The sequence below is a fragment of the Drosophila pseudoobscura genome, chromosome 5, assembly GCF_009870125.1.
Source record: "Drosophila pseudoobscura strain MV-25-SWS-2005 chromosome 5, UCI_Dpse_MV25, whole genome shotgun sequence".
NCBI lineage: Eukaryota > Metazoa > Arthropoda > Insecta > Diptera > Drosophilidae > Drosophila > Drosophila pseudoobscura.
In genome coordinates, this window is record NC_046682.1 from 638102 (window position 1) to 655439 (window position 17338).

General features: G+C 35.3%; 1 protein-coding gene across 2 annotated transcripts; it reads left to right on the top strand.

Moving 5' to 3' along the window:
- The first annotated feature begins 3231 nt into the window (after nt 1-3231).
- Cals (calsyntenin 1) lies at nt 3232-16304 on the top strand. Of its 2 annotated transcripts, XM_033381269.1 has the most exons (12): nt 3233-3612; nt 4894-5063; nt 6742-6884; nt 6937-7437; nt 7507-7614; nt 8850-9893; nt 9957-10011; nt 10635-11189; nt 11253-11336; nt 11411-11541; nt 15384-15507; nt 15563-16304. In XM_033381269.1, the coding sequence occupies exons 2-12, from the start codon at nt 4937-4939 to the stop codon at nt 15634-15636; spliced, it is 2946 nt and encodes a 981-aa protein (XP_033237160.1). In that variant the 5' UTR covers nt 3233-3612; nt 4894-4936; the 3' UTR covers nt 15637-16304. The 2 variants fall into 2 exon arrangements, with proteins under 2 accessions (XP_033237159.1, XP_033237160.1); XM_033381268.1 differs by having other exon boundaries at nt 3232-3612; nt 8850-10011.
- Nucleotides 16305-17338: the final 1034 nt, after the last annotated feature.

Sequence of the window (17338 nt, forward strand, 5' to 3'; positions counted from 1 at the left end):
GATTTAATCCGACCTAACGGCCTACAGAAATATGCCATATTAATTTAATAAGTACTACCCAACCAGCTCTTTTTACTTTAATTAAATTAATTAAAAACTGGATGATTATTTGAAATATAGATACATGTAGGGTCCTTTATGTAAGGCAATATTTACAGATACTATCAGTTCCCTATATTTAGTTTGTGTTATCAAAGGGTTTAAAATTGGGAAGAACCGACCGATATAGTATATATGTATTTATGTATGTATGTAGCTGCCAAAGAAACGATCGGTCAAAAAACAAGTATTCTTTCATGAATGTTTCCTGGCAAAAATTTGAAACTAACGGGATATATTGTGCTACATTTACATACGTATGTACCTCGTCCGAATGGTCAGCATCAGAAAATATCTATCTTTAATACTATTAAAATCCAGACCAGCGAACTTAATTCTACAGTTTGAAAACAACATGCTGCGAAAATGTTAGACTTTATCAAAATTATTTTATTTAAAGTTTTGTACCACAGGGCAGCCATCTAGGCCCCTTATTCTTCACAGTCTTTATTAATGACTTGCCTTCAGTATTAACATACTCTCGAGTACTTATGTATGCGGATGATGTTAAACTCTGTGTCCAGTACAAGGACATTTCATTTCATTCTCGCTTGCAATCCGATCTCAATAGCTTTCAGTCATGGTGTTGTGCAAACTTGTTACACCTTAATGCCTCGAAATGCAAAGTTATGACATTTCATCGTTCTAGCCCTTTGTTGGCTCCCTACACCCTATTTGGGGGTTCTCTTGAGAGAATTACCCTGGTGGATGATCTGGGTGTTATGTCAGACCCCAAGTTAAAGTTTTCCGAACACATTTCTACCATGGTAAATAAGGCCATGGGCGTGCTTGGGTTTATAAAGAGGTGGTCAAAGGAATTTGACGACCCCTATATAAAAAAGATTCTCTATACCTCGCTTGTTCGTCCGATCTTAGAATACGGCTCCTGTGTATGGTGCCCTCAGTACAAAGTACACCAGGACCGTATAGAATCAGTATAGAACAAATTTGTACTCTTTGCTCTGCGGGGCCTTAACTGGGATGCGGGTGTAAGACTCCCATCTTACTCTAGTAGACTACTATTAGTAAACCTCCCATCCTTAGTTAACCATAGAAAAATGCTTGGTGTGATATTTATGCACAACTTGATAAGGGGTGACATAGACAGCCCTGATCTGCCAAAGCCGCATAAACTTCACGATTCCTATTAGACTGACTGGAAATTTTTTACCGTTGTTCCTTCCACTTTGTAGATCGAATTATTCCTTGCATGAACCGTTTAGGGTCTTATGCTCGGATTATAATTCCCTCTACCATATTATATCCAACACTAATTCTCTTCCTCTTATTAAATTACTAATCCTTACACACCTTTCTAGTAATTAGTAATTATAGTGGTATTTGTATTTTGATTGCATGCTTAGTTTCTTAGTAAGTTTAGTGCTAATTTTCCTCGAATGTTAGTCTAATAGCTATCTTTCTTGCATGTTCGCGTTCGGTTCGGCTACGTAATGCGCGTCATGCGGCAGCGCCCCTCGGTCGGTTGGGCGGGAGGAGGGCTGCGTTTTGCCTGGGATCCGCGCGTAACAGCCTTCTACTGGTTTCACACGGGCCACTTGACGGTGCAGTAACTGCATCGCCTCTTGAAAGATGCAGTCATTGCATGTCAACGTCCAAGAATAAATATACAGACCGCATTCTGTTTGACTTCTGTTTGGATGACATCACACACAAAGCCAGCGAATTCTGCAAGATGACAGTGTTTTCTTTGACAGCACCTACTATGTCTCCCCCGACTGCAAGTCCTGCGAGTGCCCCAGCAGTGCCATGTGTGAACAGAGCACAGAAGAGCGCATGTGTCCTCTGAAAGTTCTAGGGAATCTATGTAAGTATTGGACCATTAGATGTACGGCTCGTTCCACCACTTCTTTCTGCTTTGACAAGATCTCGCGCTGCGACAGTGCATATCTGCACTAACAAATGTTTTCCAAGTAAACAAAGTTAATGAATAGCTGTATACCAATTATTTTATTGGCAAATGAATGTGCCGTGGTATCAGCAGCAGAAGACGACCGATAAAGAAAAACAAAAATAGAATGAATATATCCTACGTGGGGTTGGTGGCTCTTACTGTACAATTTTTTAAATATTCATGTTAATTTTTAAGATTAATAAATTGTAATTTCCATATAATCGTTCTCATTTTATTAACTTAAATATATTCTCTTTATCCTCATTATTATATTTTTGCCTCCTGTTCCACTGCGGAATTTAGATTATTTACATATTTCGCTCGTGCCACTAACAATACAGTATATAAATACAAAATCAGTTCATAAAAAGAAAATATACCAAAAGGCTGTGCCCTGAGCTGGCCAAACCAGCCATTTGTGTGTGTTCATATAACAGACATATATTTTCACAAAAATATTTGATCGAAACCTCAGGATTTTATTATTTAATATATATATTCGGTTTTCACTTACTTTTGCGTATTTAGCCAAAACGTTTCGTTTTTGTATTTAGTTGCTCCCTTTTTCATACATTTTTTTCATCGATATGTTTAATTTTATCATTGCTTCTGGCAAACAAAAACAAATGAGCTGGTTGTTTTGATAAAATACAAAAAAAATTAAAATATTAAATTGCTAATGGTCAATTAATTTTTTGCACTCAAATTTTGAATGAATTGTGGCGGGAAACAGCTGTATTTTTCAAATGTTCTGTTACGCGCATGTTTTAAGCACAATCTGAGCTATTAAGTGCAAATTTTTGCTGTTATGCGGAAAAATGCAGCAAAAATCAGGCTGCGTCATCTGTTAGCACGAAAAAGCAAAGTTATCGCCCTGAGCAATTATTTCAAAGCCGAATTTGAGATTGGGTTGAAAAACTATTCATAAGGAAAATTGCCCTGAAATGGTTTCAAATTTAAGTTGTCAATCTTTTTGTTTTGTTTTGTTGTATTAAAAGTAGTTTACTTTTCATTTCGGCGAGGAAAATGTTTTCGTTTTGAAAACGTAGAAATCTTGCGGATTTTGAAAACGTGAGCACCAATTTATGTGATTTCTAAAGTTAATCGGCAAACATAAATGTGTGCATCTATCTACATATGATATGTATATATACATATACTGTATGCTCGTGCCCATAAAAATACCATAGGCTGCCTTTTTAGTATTAATCGGTATTTAATTTTTCTGATCTGAGTAGTAACTCAGCAAACAAAGCGCAGCTAAAAAATTTCATCGGAAATTTTCTTATCGTTTCCATACGAATATCATCATGATTCTGTCGACGAAAAACTTAGTTCATCTGACGTCTTAAATCTTTAACAGGCTTTAAACTTAATTAGAAGCAAAAGCTTGTGCTAAAGCTCTCGTTTTTCAATTGCGGCATTTATGTCTCGTCGGGTTGTATGTATGTAAATACATTCATATGTACATATTTACATATGCACAACAACAGTAACAGTGTAACAGATACGCTCCAGCATTATTTTAAGATTAAGATACTCGAAAAAAAATAATCGGCAGTTGAACTACTAATATTGATTTTTCAATTCTGTTGTGTGTGGTGAGTTAATTTTTGTTTTATTTATGTATGAACAAAATATTTTTGTGTGCTGCAGCTAATATATCAACAACAGGAAAGAATGTGTAGTTAATTATTGGAATAGACCAATCTGCTTATCCATTATTTAAATTATCTTTATTGAAATCGGAATAACTATCACAAAATGTGTATCTGGTATCTCATGGATACCAACGCAAAGACATTCGTTTTTGCTGTGATAGTATTTATATACATATGTTTACAAATGTGTATGCATTTTTATGCATAAATAATGTATATATGTATGTAAATATATATATATATATATCTGACATAGACATAAATAAGAAATTTGTATATGCAAAGTTAATATGTGCTTATATCCATTTGTGCAATAGATAACTTCAATTTCAATTAATGTGCACAACTTACATACATATATATGTACATGTTAATCACTTTTCAGTTTATCAATTTTATCAAATTTACTAAACTTAAGCTCACAATGCAGAGCTTAATGCAACATCTGACTTTATAAAAATATCTATGCAATTTTTCTAGTCAAAGTATGCACTATAAAAATGTATCATTCAAACAAGATTTTGTTTCTATGAAATTTGTAGAATTTATTCCAGACAGCCGAGTCTGGCCCAATGTGCAAGTCGACGGCACGAAGAGCTCTGTACAGGATCGGCCTGACAGAGCTGGCCCATTCCTTCAAATTAATGGAATAAGGAAGTAAGAAGATTTTGGAGAACAATCTGCCAAATTTGATATACAAATGTGCTTGCCGAATTCAAGAGATCACTTTCCAGCAAGGCGGTCCCCCTAGGCACAAGGCTAAAACCGTGAAAAATTCGCTCAATAATCATAGCTTTCACTTAATGCAGTGGCCGGCTCAAAGCCCAGATCATAATCCAATTGAAAATCTATGAGCTCTGCTTAAAAACGGTTGGGAAGTACGAGTCTGCACCAAAGGGATTGGATGAGCTTTAGGACCGCGTGCACATTGAGCAAAATTACAAAAAAATATAAAAGATAAAAATTTCAAACGAGCAAAATATATATATTTTGACTATTTTTTAGAAAATACTTTAAAAACTCTTAAGTATAAATCTTGTTTTATTTTAATTTTACTTAATTATTTTTATAGAATTTAAGAATATATAAAAAAAGCACAAGGATTGATACATTTTAAAAGATTTTACGATCTTTTACACTGAGAAGTCATGCATGCTCGCCACTGTATAAATATTAATCCTGTTAATGGTCCTTATGATAACTGTGTGTTTACTGTTTCAGAAAAAAGTTTTGATTTAGGCTATCTATAAAAACTTCTATCGTCATGCCTTTGCACAACGTATTTGAATGCATATACATAGGAGTGGTATTGTGTGCAGTATTTGCTTCTTTCGTTACCACGGGACTTGTGACTTCAAATGAAAACGAGGATGAATATCTAACACAACGAGGTTTGTATAATATTTACTATAGGTAATAAAATGTAAATAGTATATGCACGGGGACCTTTGTGTCGTTTAGATTGCATATTTATATGTATTGATTGTATTTATATGTATACGATCTATAAGAAATTATACGATCCGACCAAGCCCGCTCCTATCGCCCATATAATTTGTTGCGCTTACTAGTTTTTTTTAGTGAATATTCATATATTCTTCTATTTATGCTGATTACCTTAAATATTTCATATTTTTGCCGAATCTTGGCAAGCTCTTTTCGATTTAAGTGTCAGAGATAATTATTTTTTACTTATTTTCGCTTTTTTTCTTGGACGTTGACATGCAATGACTGCATCTTTCAAGGGGCGATGCAGTTACTGCACCGTCAAGTGGCCCGTGTGACACAAGCAGAAGGCTGTTACGCGCGGATCCCAGGCAAAACGCAGCCCTCCTCCCGCCCAACCGACCGAGGGGCGCTGCCGCATGACGCGCGTTCTTGAGTTCAATATATGTCTTCAGGCGCTTAAATGTCAAGCTCGAAACAGTAAAAGCATTTCTATTGATATCAATCCAAATATTGAGCAACGTTTTATACAAAAATTTAGCATAATCTTAATAATGAAAATACCCGTTTAAGTATATTGGTCGCAAAGGGTCGCAATTAATTTAATATACATACAAGTTGTTTAAGTTTTCTCATATTTTGAACGCCCAAATCAATACGCACAAAAAACAAACTAGCAAAAATTAACAAAATCTTTTTTTGTATACGTTCTCTTTTGTACAACATTTACATGATAAACGAGGGGAGCGTTGTGAGTTGCTGCTGCGACCGCAACTCTACATTTATACCCGATACATAGTCAGTATGCCTACATTGAGCGACAAAGAGTGCGTGCGAGAGCGACAGAAAACGTGTCTGAAGCCTGCCTTCGGGCGCTGTGTAGCCACTGAAAATTTATTTGTTCCTTTTGGCTATATAAATGATCCGATCTGAATCAGATCCGGCAATGGTAGATATGGTCATTCATTATGTTTGTGCCTTTTTAGTTTTCTCGTATCTTCAATATTGTGGATGCCACAGATTTTATTCCTTTGTGGGGGCGGAAGGTAGTAGGCCGAAATTTTTAAATACACTTGCAACAGTTAGATGTAACAGGAGTATGGATACAAAATTTGGTTGCTCTAGCTCTTATACTCTTATACTTTGAGCACTAAGCGCTCATAAGGACGGACAGACTCGGCTATTGATGCTGATCAAGAATATATATACCTTATGGGGTCGGAAAGCTTCCTTCTGGACGTTAGACACCTCCACTTCCACCACAAATCTTATTAGATTTGTGTATATTTACCCCTATACTCATTTAGAGTATCGGGTATAAAAAGAAAAGAAAAAGTTTCCCGTCGTTTTAGCACCAACTCTTTACTGATCGAGAAACTTTGAAGGGCTTCAAACCTTTTAGGGCTGCATTAAAATCTAAGATATTAATGCATTTCTCCTAGAAAGTGTATGCACTGTTATCATAGTGAGTCAATTCAGAAAAGATTATGTTTCTATGACATTTTCGAATTTATGCCAAAATATCGGAAGTCTGGTCCAGTGTGCAATGTTTGAAGATCTAATCGACCCTCAAAAATTTCTTATTATATTTATTATTACAATAAATTTGTCTGCCATTTTCAGAAAATATTTTGGAAAAGTCCTACCATGGACTGATTCGGGAAAATGAGACTCTTGTAGAGATAACACCGTTAATTAAAGTCGATGAAGAAAAAATTTGTAACTTTCGCATTCTGAAAAAGCCATATCATGAAATACCATTCGAGGTAAGTTGCTCTGATTACGCATACTCCCACCTGACTTTGACTTTAATTTCAGATTGAATTGGTCAATAATCTAGGAATTTTAAAAGCACGTCGTGCACTAAATTGTGAGAAACGCAAAAGTTATCACTTTGAAATTGTAGCAATATATTGCGATGGAACGCCATCGAATACAGCCAATGTTCATATAACTGTAATCGATATTAATGAGTATGCTCCTACATTTCTTGAGCAATCATATGTAACTGAAGTAGATGAGGGACGACTGTACAATGAAATAATACGCGTCGAAGCTTCCGATAAGGACTGCACCCCACTTTTTGGAGACGTTTGCAAATACGAGATACTCAACAACGATGAGCCTTTTGTTATTGATAATGAGGGCTCAGTAAAGAATACTGAGCCTCTTTCTCATAAAGCTTCCCATAACCACATTCTTTCCGTAGTAGCCTTTGATTGCGCGATGAAAGAATCCGCGGCTATCATGGTCAGCATAAAAGTACGGCGCGTGTGTGAAGCGAAATTTGTTGGTATACCAGAGCGAATTGACTACACCGTAAGTATATATTATGTAATTATGTATACAAAATAAATTTATTGGATTATTATAACCTTTTTTTACTAGTCCGGCAGCACTGAGAGCCTACAATTATTCCCTAATGCCCGCCTAGATCTGTGTGATATTTCGTGTAGCAATGAAGACCTGAGCATTCACGCATCAATAGCACTTAAGGTACGTTTATTTAAAAAAGTTTCAAACATATAGTTATTCTTGCGAGTATTGTCTACATTTGTTGTAATTGCATAGAAATGAACTCAGGCAGTGACTATCATATAGCTCTCATAATCGTTTTTCATACAGAGTGGAATTTATACCTCGGTTTGCCCCTTCTTTTATTTTATAACTAGCTAACCCAGCAGACATTGTTCTGCCAGACAACAAAAATTTTAATCTTTTTAATCTTAATTAAATGTGGCTAACTTATGGCGAAGAATTTTTAGATGATGAACTTTTTCCGCCTTTGAGGCAATAGATAAGCAGATTTTTGATATTATCATTTGTGTATATTAACGAATTTTTTAAAGGTTTTTTTTTGTTTGTTTTTTTGTTACCGTCTGATACACCTTGTTTTATTATCAGTCGACCCGTGATCATGCTACATATAATTGGCCATGGGACAAACATAGATTTTCCAGATTCAGACCACATACTTTCAAGGGTTGGCCTTGTGATTTGTTAATAGTCAATGCGAATTCAAGACGTCTCGGAAATTTATTTTTTATTATTCGCCAACGGGATAGAAGTCTTTTAAACTCAAACGGCATATCTGTTGGGTTCATCAGAATCCTGAATGAAAACTTCCTCACCTTCGAATTTTCCTTTGAGTATCGTCGCGTAAATCAAATTTTTAATCAATTTTCTTACCACCAACCGCGAACCGTTGCACGGTTTTGGTTGGCTTATGTTTCGAAGCATGATTACTACGGAGCCAACCTTTAGGCGTAAATTGGGCTGTGGTAAGCCTGGGACATCCAAGGAGTTTAAAAATTCAGTTTGATAGTTTGTGGCCTCGTCTTCATTTGTAACACAGTCAATGATCTCGCTCTGTATTATATATTTAAGATCATCTAAATCTTTATACTTGGTCGCTCACTCAACTCAGTATTTTTGTTGTTGGAAATGGTGTTTGGCAATACTTTATTGATGAGCTCATCTTTTGTTGTGACAAAGTTACAGAAATTCTGAGGAAATGAAATCAATCCGCTCGATTCGTCGACAGGTATAGATTTTCAGCCATTCTTGAGTAATAAATAGTGTAACTAGCACTAATTTCTTACATATGGGTATATTTATTTATGTATTTATTAAGAGATATATATATCTTAATATATATATAGAATAAAAATAAAAAATATATATATATATTTATAAGATAGACTTTTTGAACTATTTATTTTTTTTTTTAGACGAAGCACATATCGTTTGGGTGCGATCGTGATATATCCAACTGCACCTCAACCCTAACCATGAAAGATCTCTTACCCCAAGATTCAGAGTGGACTAAGGATCTGAACTATGATGAAGGTGCAGAACCTATCTTTCATTTTGATGGCTCAGTTGGAGTGGTGGTTCCTGATGCAGTTGTGGACCACTACGATTTCTCTACGCGCTCGTTTAGCATTCTTTCGATTTTTAGACATAGCAGTCAAAGTTCAACTAATAAACATGTCAAGGAACATCTACTGTGTAGTGCCGATGATCACAAAATGAATCGGCACCATATGGCACTTTTTGTTCGCAATTGTCGTCTGATCCTTCTCCTCCGAAAGAACTTTAATGAAGGCGATCTTAACATATTCAGTCCGGCTGAATGGCGGTGGAAAATTCCTCAGGTCTGTGACAACGAATGGCATCATTATGTACTCAACGTTGAACAGTTTGGCAAGGTTGAGCTATTTATTGATGGTATACGATTCGAAAGTTCCGTTGAGGATAGTCACAGTAATCCGGAGGTAATTGACGATTGGCCGCTGCACGCTGCGCATGGAGTAAACACTACTCTAGCTGTCGGCGCTTGCTATCAAAGTTCGGAAAATCGGTTAAAACATGGTTTTAATGGAGACATATCAGAGGTGAAAATTTCCCTTTATGGTATTCTGACCATGGAAGACATTAAATGTGGAACAAACTGTGCTGAGCACCTAATGTCGCCCAATGATTTAATAGTTGCGCAAAATAAGATTTCGGAATCGGACGTTCAAATCCAGGCGAATGTTCAAATGAACGAAATCTATATTGAAGCGCTGACTAAGCACAACATTGAGCAACTGATGCGTAAAATTCAGTACATCAATATTAAACAAAGTCCAACAATAGGACGGCGTAATATAGAAGTTCGTACATCGCTTATGTGTAATAATCAGAGCTCAATTCGCCTTCCGACAATAGAGACTTATATCATGGTTAACGAACCTATTGTCCAAGTTGGCATAAATGTCGGATCGACATCGGTAATTGAAAAAATGGATTCGTCTTCAAAAAAAAAAGTTAAAAAAATTAAATCACTCTTACAGAAGGATGGATTAAATCAAGATCCGCTAATGGATACCAGAAAAATCACAATTACTGGTATGTAAAATTCTTATCAAATAATTTATGTTTACAATTCTTCTATATGGTAACGCCTTTTTATCCTTGAATTTGATACTCAAAACCCACTATATTATATAGCCGCCATTGGTAAGAGATCGAAATATAAATGATTTAACTCTTAGCGCAAGGAAGGTCATGTTCACGGCATATGTATAACCGATATTTTTTCTCAAACTGTTTGTCTAAATAAATTTCGGCACGACGGATTGGCTTCATTACTTTTTATTGTTTTCATTGTTCTTGCAGATCATTAGGGCATGATGGTGTATAAAGGAGTCAAGAAAAGATCCTGACTTCAATATAAAAACAACTATATGAGGTGTATAATTTTTTTATTGCGCTGACTGTACTCATCGAAATGATGAACAGCCGATTCCATAAATCTAAGTCCGCCCTTCTGTCAGTCTGTTTCTATATAAACTAGGCTCTTGTATTCTTTTATTTTGTTCTGTATGTAACTTTGCACAGTATTTAAAGGCAAAAGATAATTACAAACGATCGGGCAAAAACCAATCACAAAGTTAATAAATATATCGAATATATCATACATGTATTGTATTGTATATGTATTTTAATAATAACAAATTAATTCTTTCCAGGAACGTCTAATAAATTGGTATCGTATCAAGAAATAAAGTTAGGTGTTCACATTTTGGATAAAATTCACATCGCCACGTCAATAAAGAATAGTAAAAAAATGAATGCAAAAGAGTATTTGGATTCGTGCAGCGTGGTTGTCTTCCCTTCTTTAAATCCGGATCATGAAGACATTCAAATAGATGGGGATGAATCTTTGTCATCAACAATGGATATTAAAACCAACATAAATAAGGATGGCGTCGAAATGATGGGAATGGACAGTATTCATAATTATCTGAATGTTTTGCGTTCCCTTATCTACAGTAACAAAAAGCCGGCTTATTATCTAAATCGGGTGTTTAAGCTTTCTTGTGGCCAGCTAAGCTCCCAGTATAAAAGTGCTGAATATACCCTTACGCTGACTGTCCTACATCCCAAACAGTCGTTATCCAAGACTACAAATGCGCCACCTCCGCCGTCCTTGTTACAAGTAAATGATGCTGGAAATCCCAACAACGCAGCAGCTTACCACCTGAACGGTGATTTGACAAAAGAAGACGTCAATCTGGCTTCTGGTAGGTAGATTTACATTTTCTCAAACGGTTAAAATAAATTAATTTACCATTTTCCCGTTTCAGAAACTAAGGTTTTCTCATATTCACTTTTACACACCAATGATATACAAGAGCCGAAATCACACATACACTCTATTGTTCACAAAGGTTAGTGGAATTGTAACTTTAAATTGGAAAAATAAATTGATAATTGTGCATTTATGTGGTATTTTTTGTTTTAGCTGAAGGCTCTCATCCAACAATGCTTATAATTCTTATATGTGTTTTTCTGGTTATCTTGCTTTGTGGAGTTTCCATTGCTCGGATCAAAAATAACCATAAATATACGGATCGACATCAGCCGTGTCCAAAGGTTTGTATATCTTTATATATAAATCTATTTATAATATTAACAGAATTATCCGAATTACGAGCTGACTTTATATGGCCTTGTTCGTCAGTAGGTATATACTGTTTTATATATGGTTACATAAAGAAGAATGCCCGACCTAAATGGGTATTTACAGCCATATTGGTTTTGTACTTGTTCGTTCATTGATTTATTGGTAACGCACATCGATTATTTGTGCGCCGTTCAATCAGTCTTATGACCCATTAATTATTCGGCGATTTTAACTTGTCGAATAGTAACGTTATATGCTATATATGTATTGATTGTCATTAGGAATGTCATCTAGTCGCATATTTTACGGTTTACATCTAACGCTAACGCTATACAGTTCCGCTGAACGGAATATGTTCAACAATTATCAAAAGTAAAACCGCTGTATCTTTTCAACCAACTTACTGTGTTTTATGAAATTTGTATTTTATAGATTGATTTTTAATGAAACAAGAAAGCTTGTGGTCTCTAGAACCCGTTTTTATTCGACATTTTGTTGTCAGAAACATTGCAAAAGGGGGGACTTAATTTTTTCCCGGTAAATATTAATTCTCTTAGCTGTGTTGCGATCAATTTGATATAAAAAAACCATACAATAGCATTTTTCAAACGGTATTTTATTTATTGAATGTTTTCTCTTGGAGACTAATGACAAGAAGGCAAATCTGTATGTAATATATTTCTTTAATTAATTACAATTAATTATTTAGAGAACGGTCCTAACTATTATTGCTTGGTGGGGAGGTCTCTTCGCCGGAGTCGTGTATGACTAGTGTGTCAAGTAAAAGACTACGCTGCCCCAGTTCTCAGTATATTCGATTGAGCCCTGGATTATTTCTAGATTACTAATGCAAACGTTTCCCCATACTTTGGAGCTATACACGTGTATGTCAAAATTGGTTTCAGAGCTGCATTATTACCATGTAATATGTTAAAGAATTTTACAAATTCTGCTTCGGAAACGGAGAAGCGCGGTAGGCGGGTACACAGCGGCTGTGTTTAAGCAACCACATTGAGTTTCGATATGAATTGATGGTAACAGATAATGCATGATCAGAATTTCAGTACCTCCATGAGCCTTACCATCGGGATGATTTGTCGCATAGAAGTTGTAGCCATTGAGATGAAAATAATTTTTATTTGTTAGTTGAGTCTCGGCGTCAATGTCATGTTGATCGAGGAACTGCAAGAGCTCGTATTTGTGCTGTGTAATGCCATTCGCATTCCAAAAAGGTATATTTACAGATTTATATTTGATAAGGAGCTCCAAGAAGAGATTTTGATTGCGCACAAGTTCCTGCATCGTTTGTTGTTTTGCTACCACTGTATTTCTTATAGTTAGCAGCATTGATTCAATTTCACTAGGCATTTGGGATGGATTTACGGGGGTACGTTGCCCAGTAATTTTTGGCCACTATTGCGATGCTTGATGCTGCATTATTCCTGAATGGGTTTAGAGACTGGTGCGTATGACTCGCTCGTGTAACTTAACGCCTTAGCAAAAGAAAATCCTGGGGTCGTAGTTGTGGTATACAAGACAAGTTTTGTTGGATGACTGGGCTTCGAGATGGGGGGTTTTGTTGGTCAAAGAATCATCAATCATCAGGCGATTTTTTAGTTTTTTATAGACAGGGCATTGTGGTTTCCCCCGAACTTGCTAAATTTTTTGTCAGATGTGTCGTCTTTATTTAAGGGAAATATACATCGACAACGAAGACTGCGCGTAGAGTGCAATAAGTTTTCGTGTGTCCATATTCCTGCATTTTATGGGTCCATTACGTTTGTGTTGTCCCTCAACGGTGCAGTAGATTTAGGAACTTTAGATTGTGCGAAATTAATTTTTACCTATTGGCATACTATTTTCTTTTGGTCGATACACTTAACCCAGCTCCAATTTCTTTAACCTATCGGTCTGTTCCTTGGCCTCTGGTTTATACCGTTGGATCCCTGTTTCGTTGACGATCACAAAACGACACTGCAAGTCCTTCGATTTGCGCTTAAACAGCGTCAAACACTGCTCTGAAGTGGTCTCACAGTTGCGCTTGTTGTCCGGTGTGAAAACGCGCCCCCACTGCGCCGACAGCTTTCTCATGCACAAAATTTCATGCAGGATATAACCGACGCGGTCTTTTGAGTTGGCCTCTGTTTCAACTATCTCGGGCACCTTTAATCGGCGATCTCGATTTTTGTTACTTTATCCTGCATGGTAGGCATTTTTCAAGGCCTCTGAGGCACTATGGATCATCAAAAACCGACGTGCGACCACGTCACCGTACACAGCTTCTAAGCGCTTTTTGATTTCGCTGCGCAATTCCCTTCTAAACATAAGAATCGAAACGATATTGCTCTTTTTCCATTTTTCTAAGATACGTGGCCACGCTAGCTCCAACACGTGGTCAAAACAAAGCTACGAGTCGGATTCGGCTGAAAGTAGACAAAGTTGACAGTAACCGTCTACAAGAATGTACTACACGATATTAAATCACTTTTGCGATTCTGACACCATCGGGCGGCGAGGCTAAAACTTGTCAGACCACCCTCGTATACCTCTCACTATCATGGCATGCCTTTTTTCAAAAGGTATAAATATTTTTGATTGCTTTTAAATAATTCGAAGCGCACTAATTTAAGTCGAAACGCTTTTTGCTACCTAAGTGGATTCCATGAATGTCATTAAATACTACATCAGCAGTAAATATGTAGCTACAGATTGTATATGCCTCTCAACTATGTATATGTGTCTAAAACGTTCCGATTTTCCATAATCATCTCGTTGGTAATATTAAAATCGGTTAAAAATAGACGCGTGTCGATTGGTGGAAAACAATTTTCAAAAAATACGATAGTGGTGCTTCAAAAGCTGTCTACACAGATCAAGAATCATGGATATATATATATATATATATATACTTTTTTTAGTTCGAAACAATTAAATACTGTCAAAGAGACCGCAAGCTTTCTAGTTTTATTAAAAATTGGTAAGTTGGTTGAAAAGAAGAAGTTTTGCTTTTGAAAATTGTTTGAATCTATTCAGTTGAGCGACACTGTGTGTATTTATCTTAGTATATTATATTCTCACTAAGATCTCATTTGCCATTTGCAATGTTAGTCTAATAGGAAACTCATCACGTTTGAATTCAATTGGTTCCTTTGTTGTAATTATTTGAATGCGTGGTAGCAAAACATTTTCGTCTCTAAATATGCCGTTGAAAATTATAGCTTTGATGTTTTTCATAAATTTGTTAATCACCAATTGCGTGATATTGCACAGCGGTGGGGGGTTAAAATTTCAAAGTAAAATAATCGGAGTTCTTATCACAAACTCTATCTTAAAGTTTATATCGTCGACGTCCTCATTTTTTGCTGCCAAAATAGCAATTTCTTCCAGTCATGCATTATATATGTATTATGTGTGTAAATATGCGTTCAAATATATCATTTGGCGAATCAACAATTGTGCAGTAATCTATGCATTATTTTCATGGACACTAAGAAAATCTCCCAGCGGATTGATCTTGTAGCATATGGACATGCATGTTTGTTGTCAACTGGACTCTTTCAACATTACGTGGACGGATAGAGTATCCCTGTACTCTATATTTATCGGGTATAAAAATGGTGGGTGGTGATAGAAAACGGAGCAATTGTTAATAACCTATTTGCATAAATACTAAATGTACAAAAATAATTTCATAAAAATCGGTCGATCCGTTTGTGTGGAAATGTATCATAAACACTGATACACGAGATTTTTATAGATTGGATATTATAGGAAATTCTATGGTGAAATCTAATCATTACTTTTTTTGTAGATTGCTGATGATGGCTTGATATGGGATGACTCAGCATTGACTATAACCATAAATCCAATGCAAACAGACGCTGTTTCTGAAGATAGCTCTGACTCAGACAACTCGGATTCAGAAGACGAAGAAGGTAAGGTATTTTATAAAATTATTATGCATATTTTTAACCTTTCCGTATTTGTTAGCATTGAAAGATGGATTCGCTCACATTAATCAATTGGAATGGGACAACACCAATATATTTTCAACAGCAAATTAAATAATGTTTCGAATGATGGAATTAAAAATGTGTAAATGTGCTTTTAAAATCTTAAATACAGAATCAACAAATATCTAACAGCTTCATTAGTTTATATGTGAATTCTTATATTTACATACCCTTAGATACATACATACATACATACTTATGTATGTACATATATGTATTTACACAAGCATAGAATATATAGTTAAGTGAACATTTACTTATGAATGTTTCCGCAAATATTGCTTGTGCTGAGAATGTATAGAAACTAAGTCAATGGATGAGCGCAAGTACCGAGAACATAATATATTTATGTTTATGTTATCTTGGCGCAAATACAGATTATGACTAAGGCATAGTACAATTATAATTATAGCCAGCATTGCTAGAGCCATAAAGGCATACAGACATAAATATATACCAACTATAAAACTATACCATTCAAATAAGATCTAAATGCTTGATTTGTATACCCTCGCAAAAGCATGTAACATTAATGAACAAGTCTTAATAAACAGCAACCACATTCTGTCTCTAATGCAAAGAAGGAGGTTTCTCCGTCCCCATAATTTAAGGTTCATTTTATTGCGAAATGCTGCAGTGGATATCAAAGGCCAAATTACACGAATTATTCTTTATGGCAACCGTTATATCTTATTGTTAACTTAATCCATATATATTTTAAATAAAAAGTAAATAGATTAGGCAACATATCGATAAATACCTAAGAAACCTTATTTAATTTTCCTACCATAAACTATGAAATGAGTATATATAATATTATATTTGTCTTGAAACTGTCCATACCCACATAACCGGATATTTTAAACATAAATTTTAAACATTTAAAAAAAGGCATTTATTTATTATTTATTGACATAAAAAAAAAATTTGTTTGTGTAAACATTGCCAGTAATTTTTTGTAAATTGTTATTCGTTAAATAAAAATTTAATTTTAGAGTTGTGTTTAAATATTTTGCTGTAGTGTTACGAGGACATATGTATAATGTGCAGTTGTAATGTGAAGTATATTACAAGGGATAAACAAAAACTTTGGAGTGCTAATAGCCATATGTATAACATAAGATTTTACTAACTTACTTACGTAAAATTAGCAACGTCTATTTTTTCAACACTCACACCCAGCCAGCCAGCAAAATTGGATATAAAGAGTAGAAGAATCGTTGATCTCGGCATCTCCCAGCTCAACTAAAGAGCCAAGATGACGTATATATTTCTCTCGCTCTTCCTGCATGCTCCTAATAACAATGTTAAATTTCATATGGCCATTATGGTTATAACTTATGGTTTGACCATTGAACTGAAATTAATTGTCTACTATATTTCAGTAAAATCGTTGAATTTGACTAGATGTTTGCAACGAAGAGAATGATTCCCGAACCCGTCTTTCTGTTTTTTTTTTTTAATTTTCACCTATTCTGGATGCTACATATGACAACTGAAACATGGCATAGACCCTTTTTCAAGTTTCCACAGCATCTTAAGGAACTGGGCAGCTCGGGAATTTTTCTTTTCTTTCAAGTAGCTTTTTTTTTACTGAATATTAGTTTTTTTTTTATCGAATGTTTAATCCAATTAAATGACGATCCAGTTTGAAGAAACTTTATTGTACATGTGCCTAAAATATCTCATCAGAATTTTACACATGTTTACACATGTTCACAACAGTATCAGAAATATTAAATATATATATTCA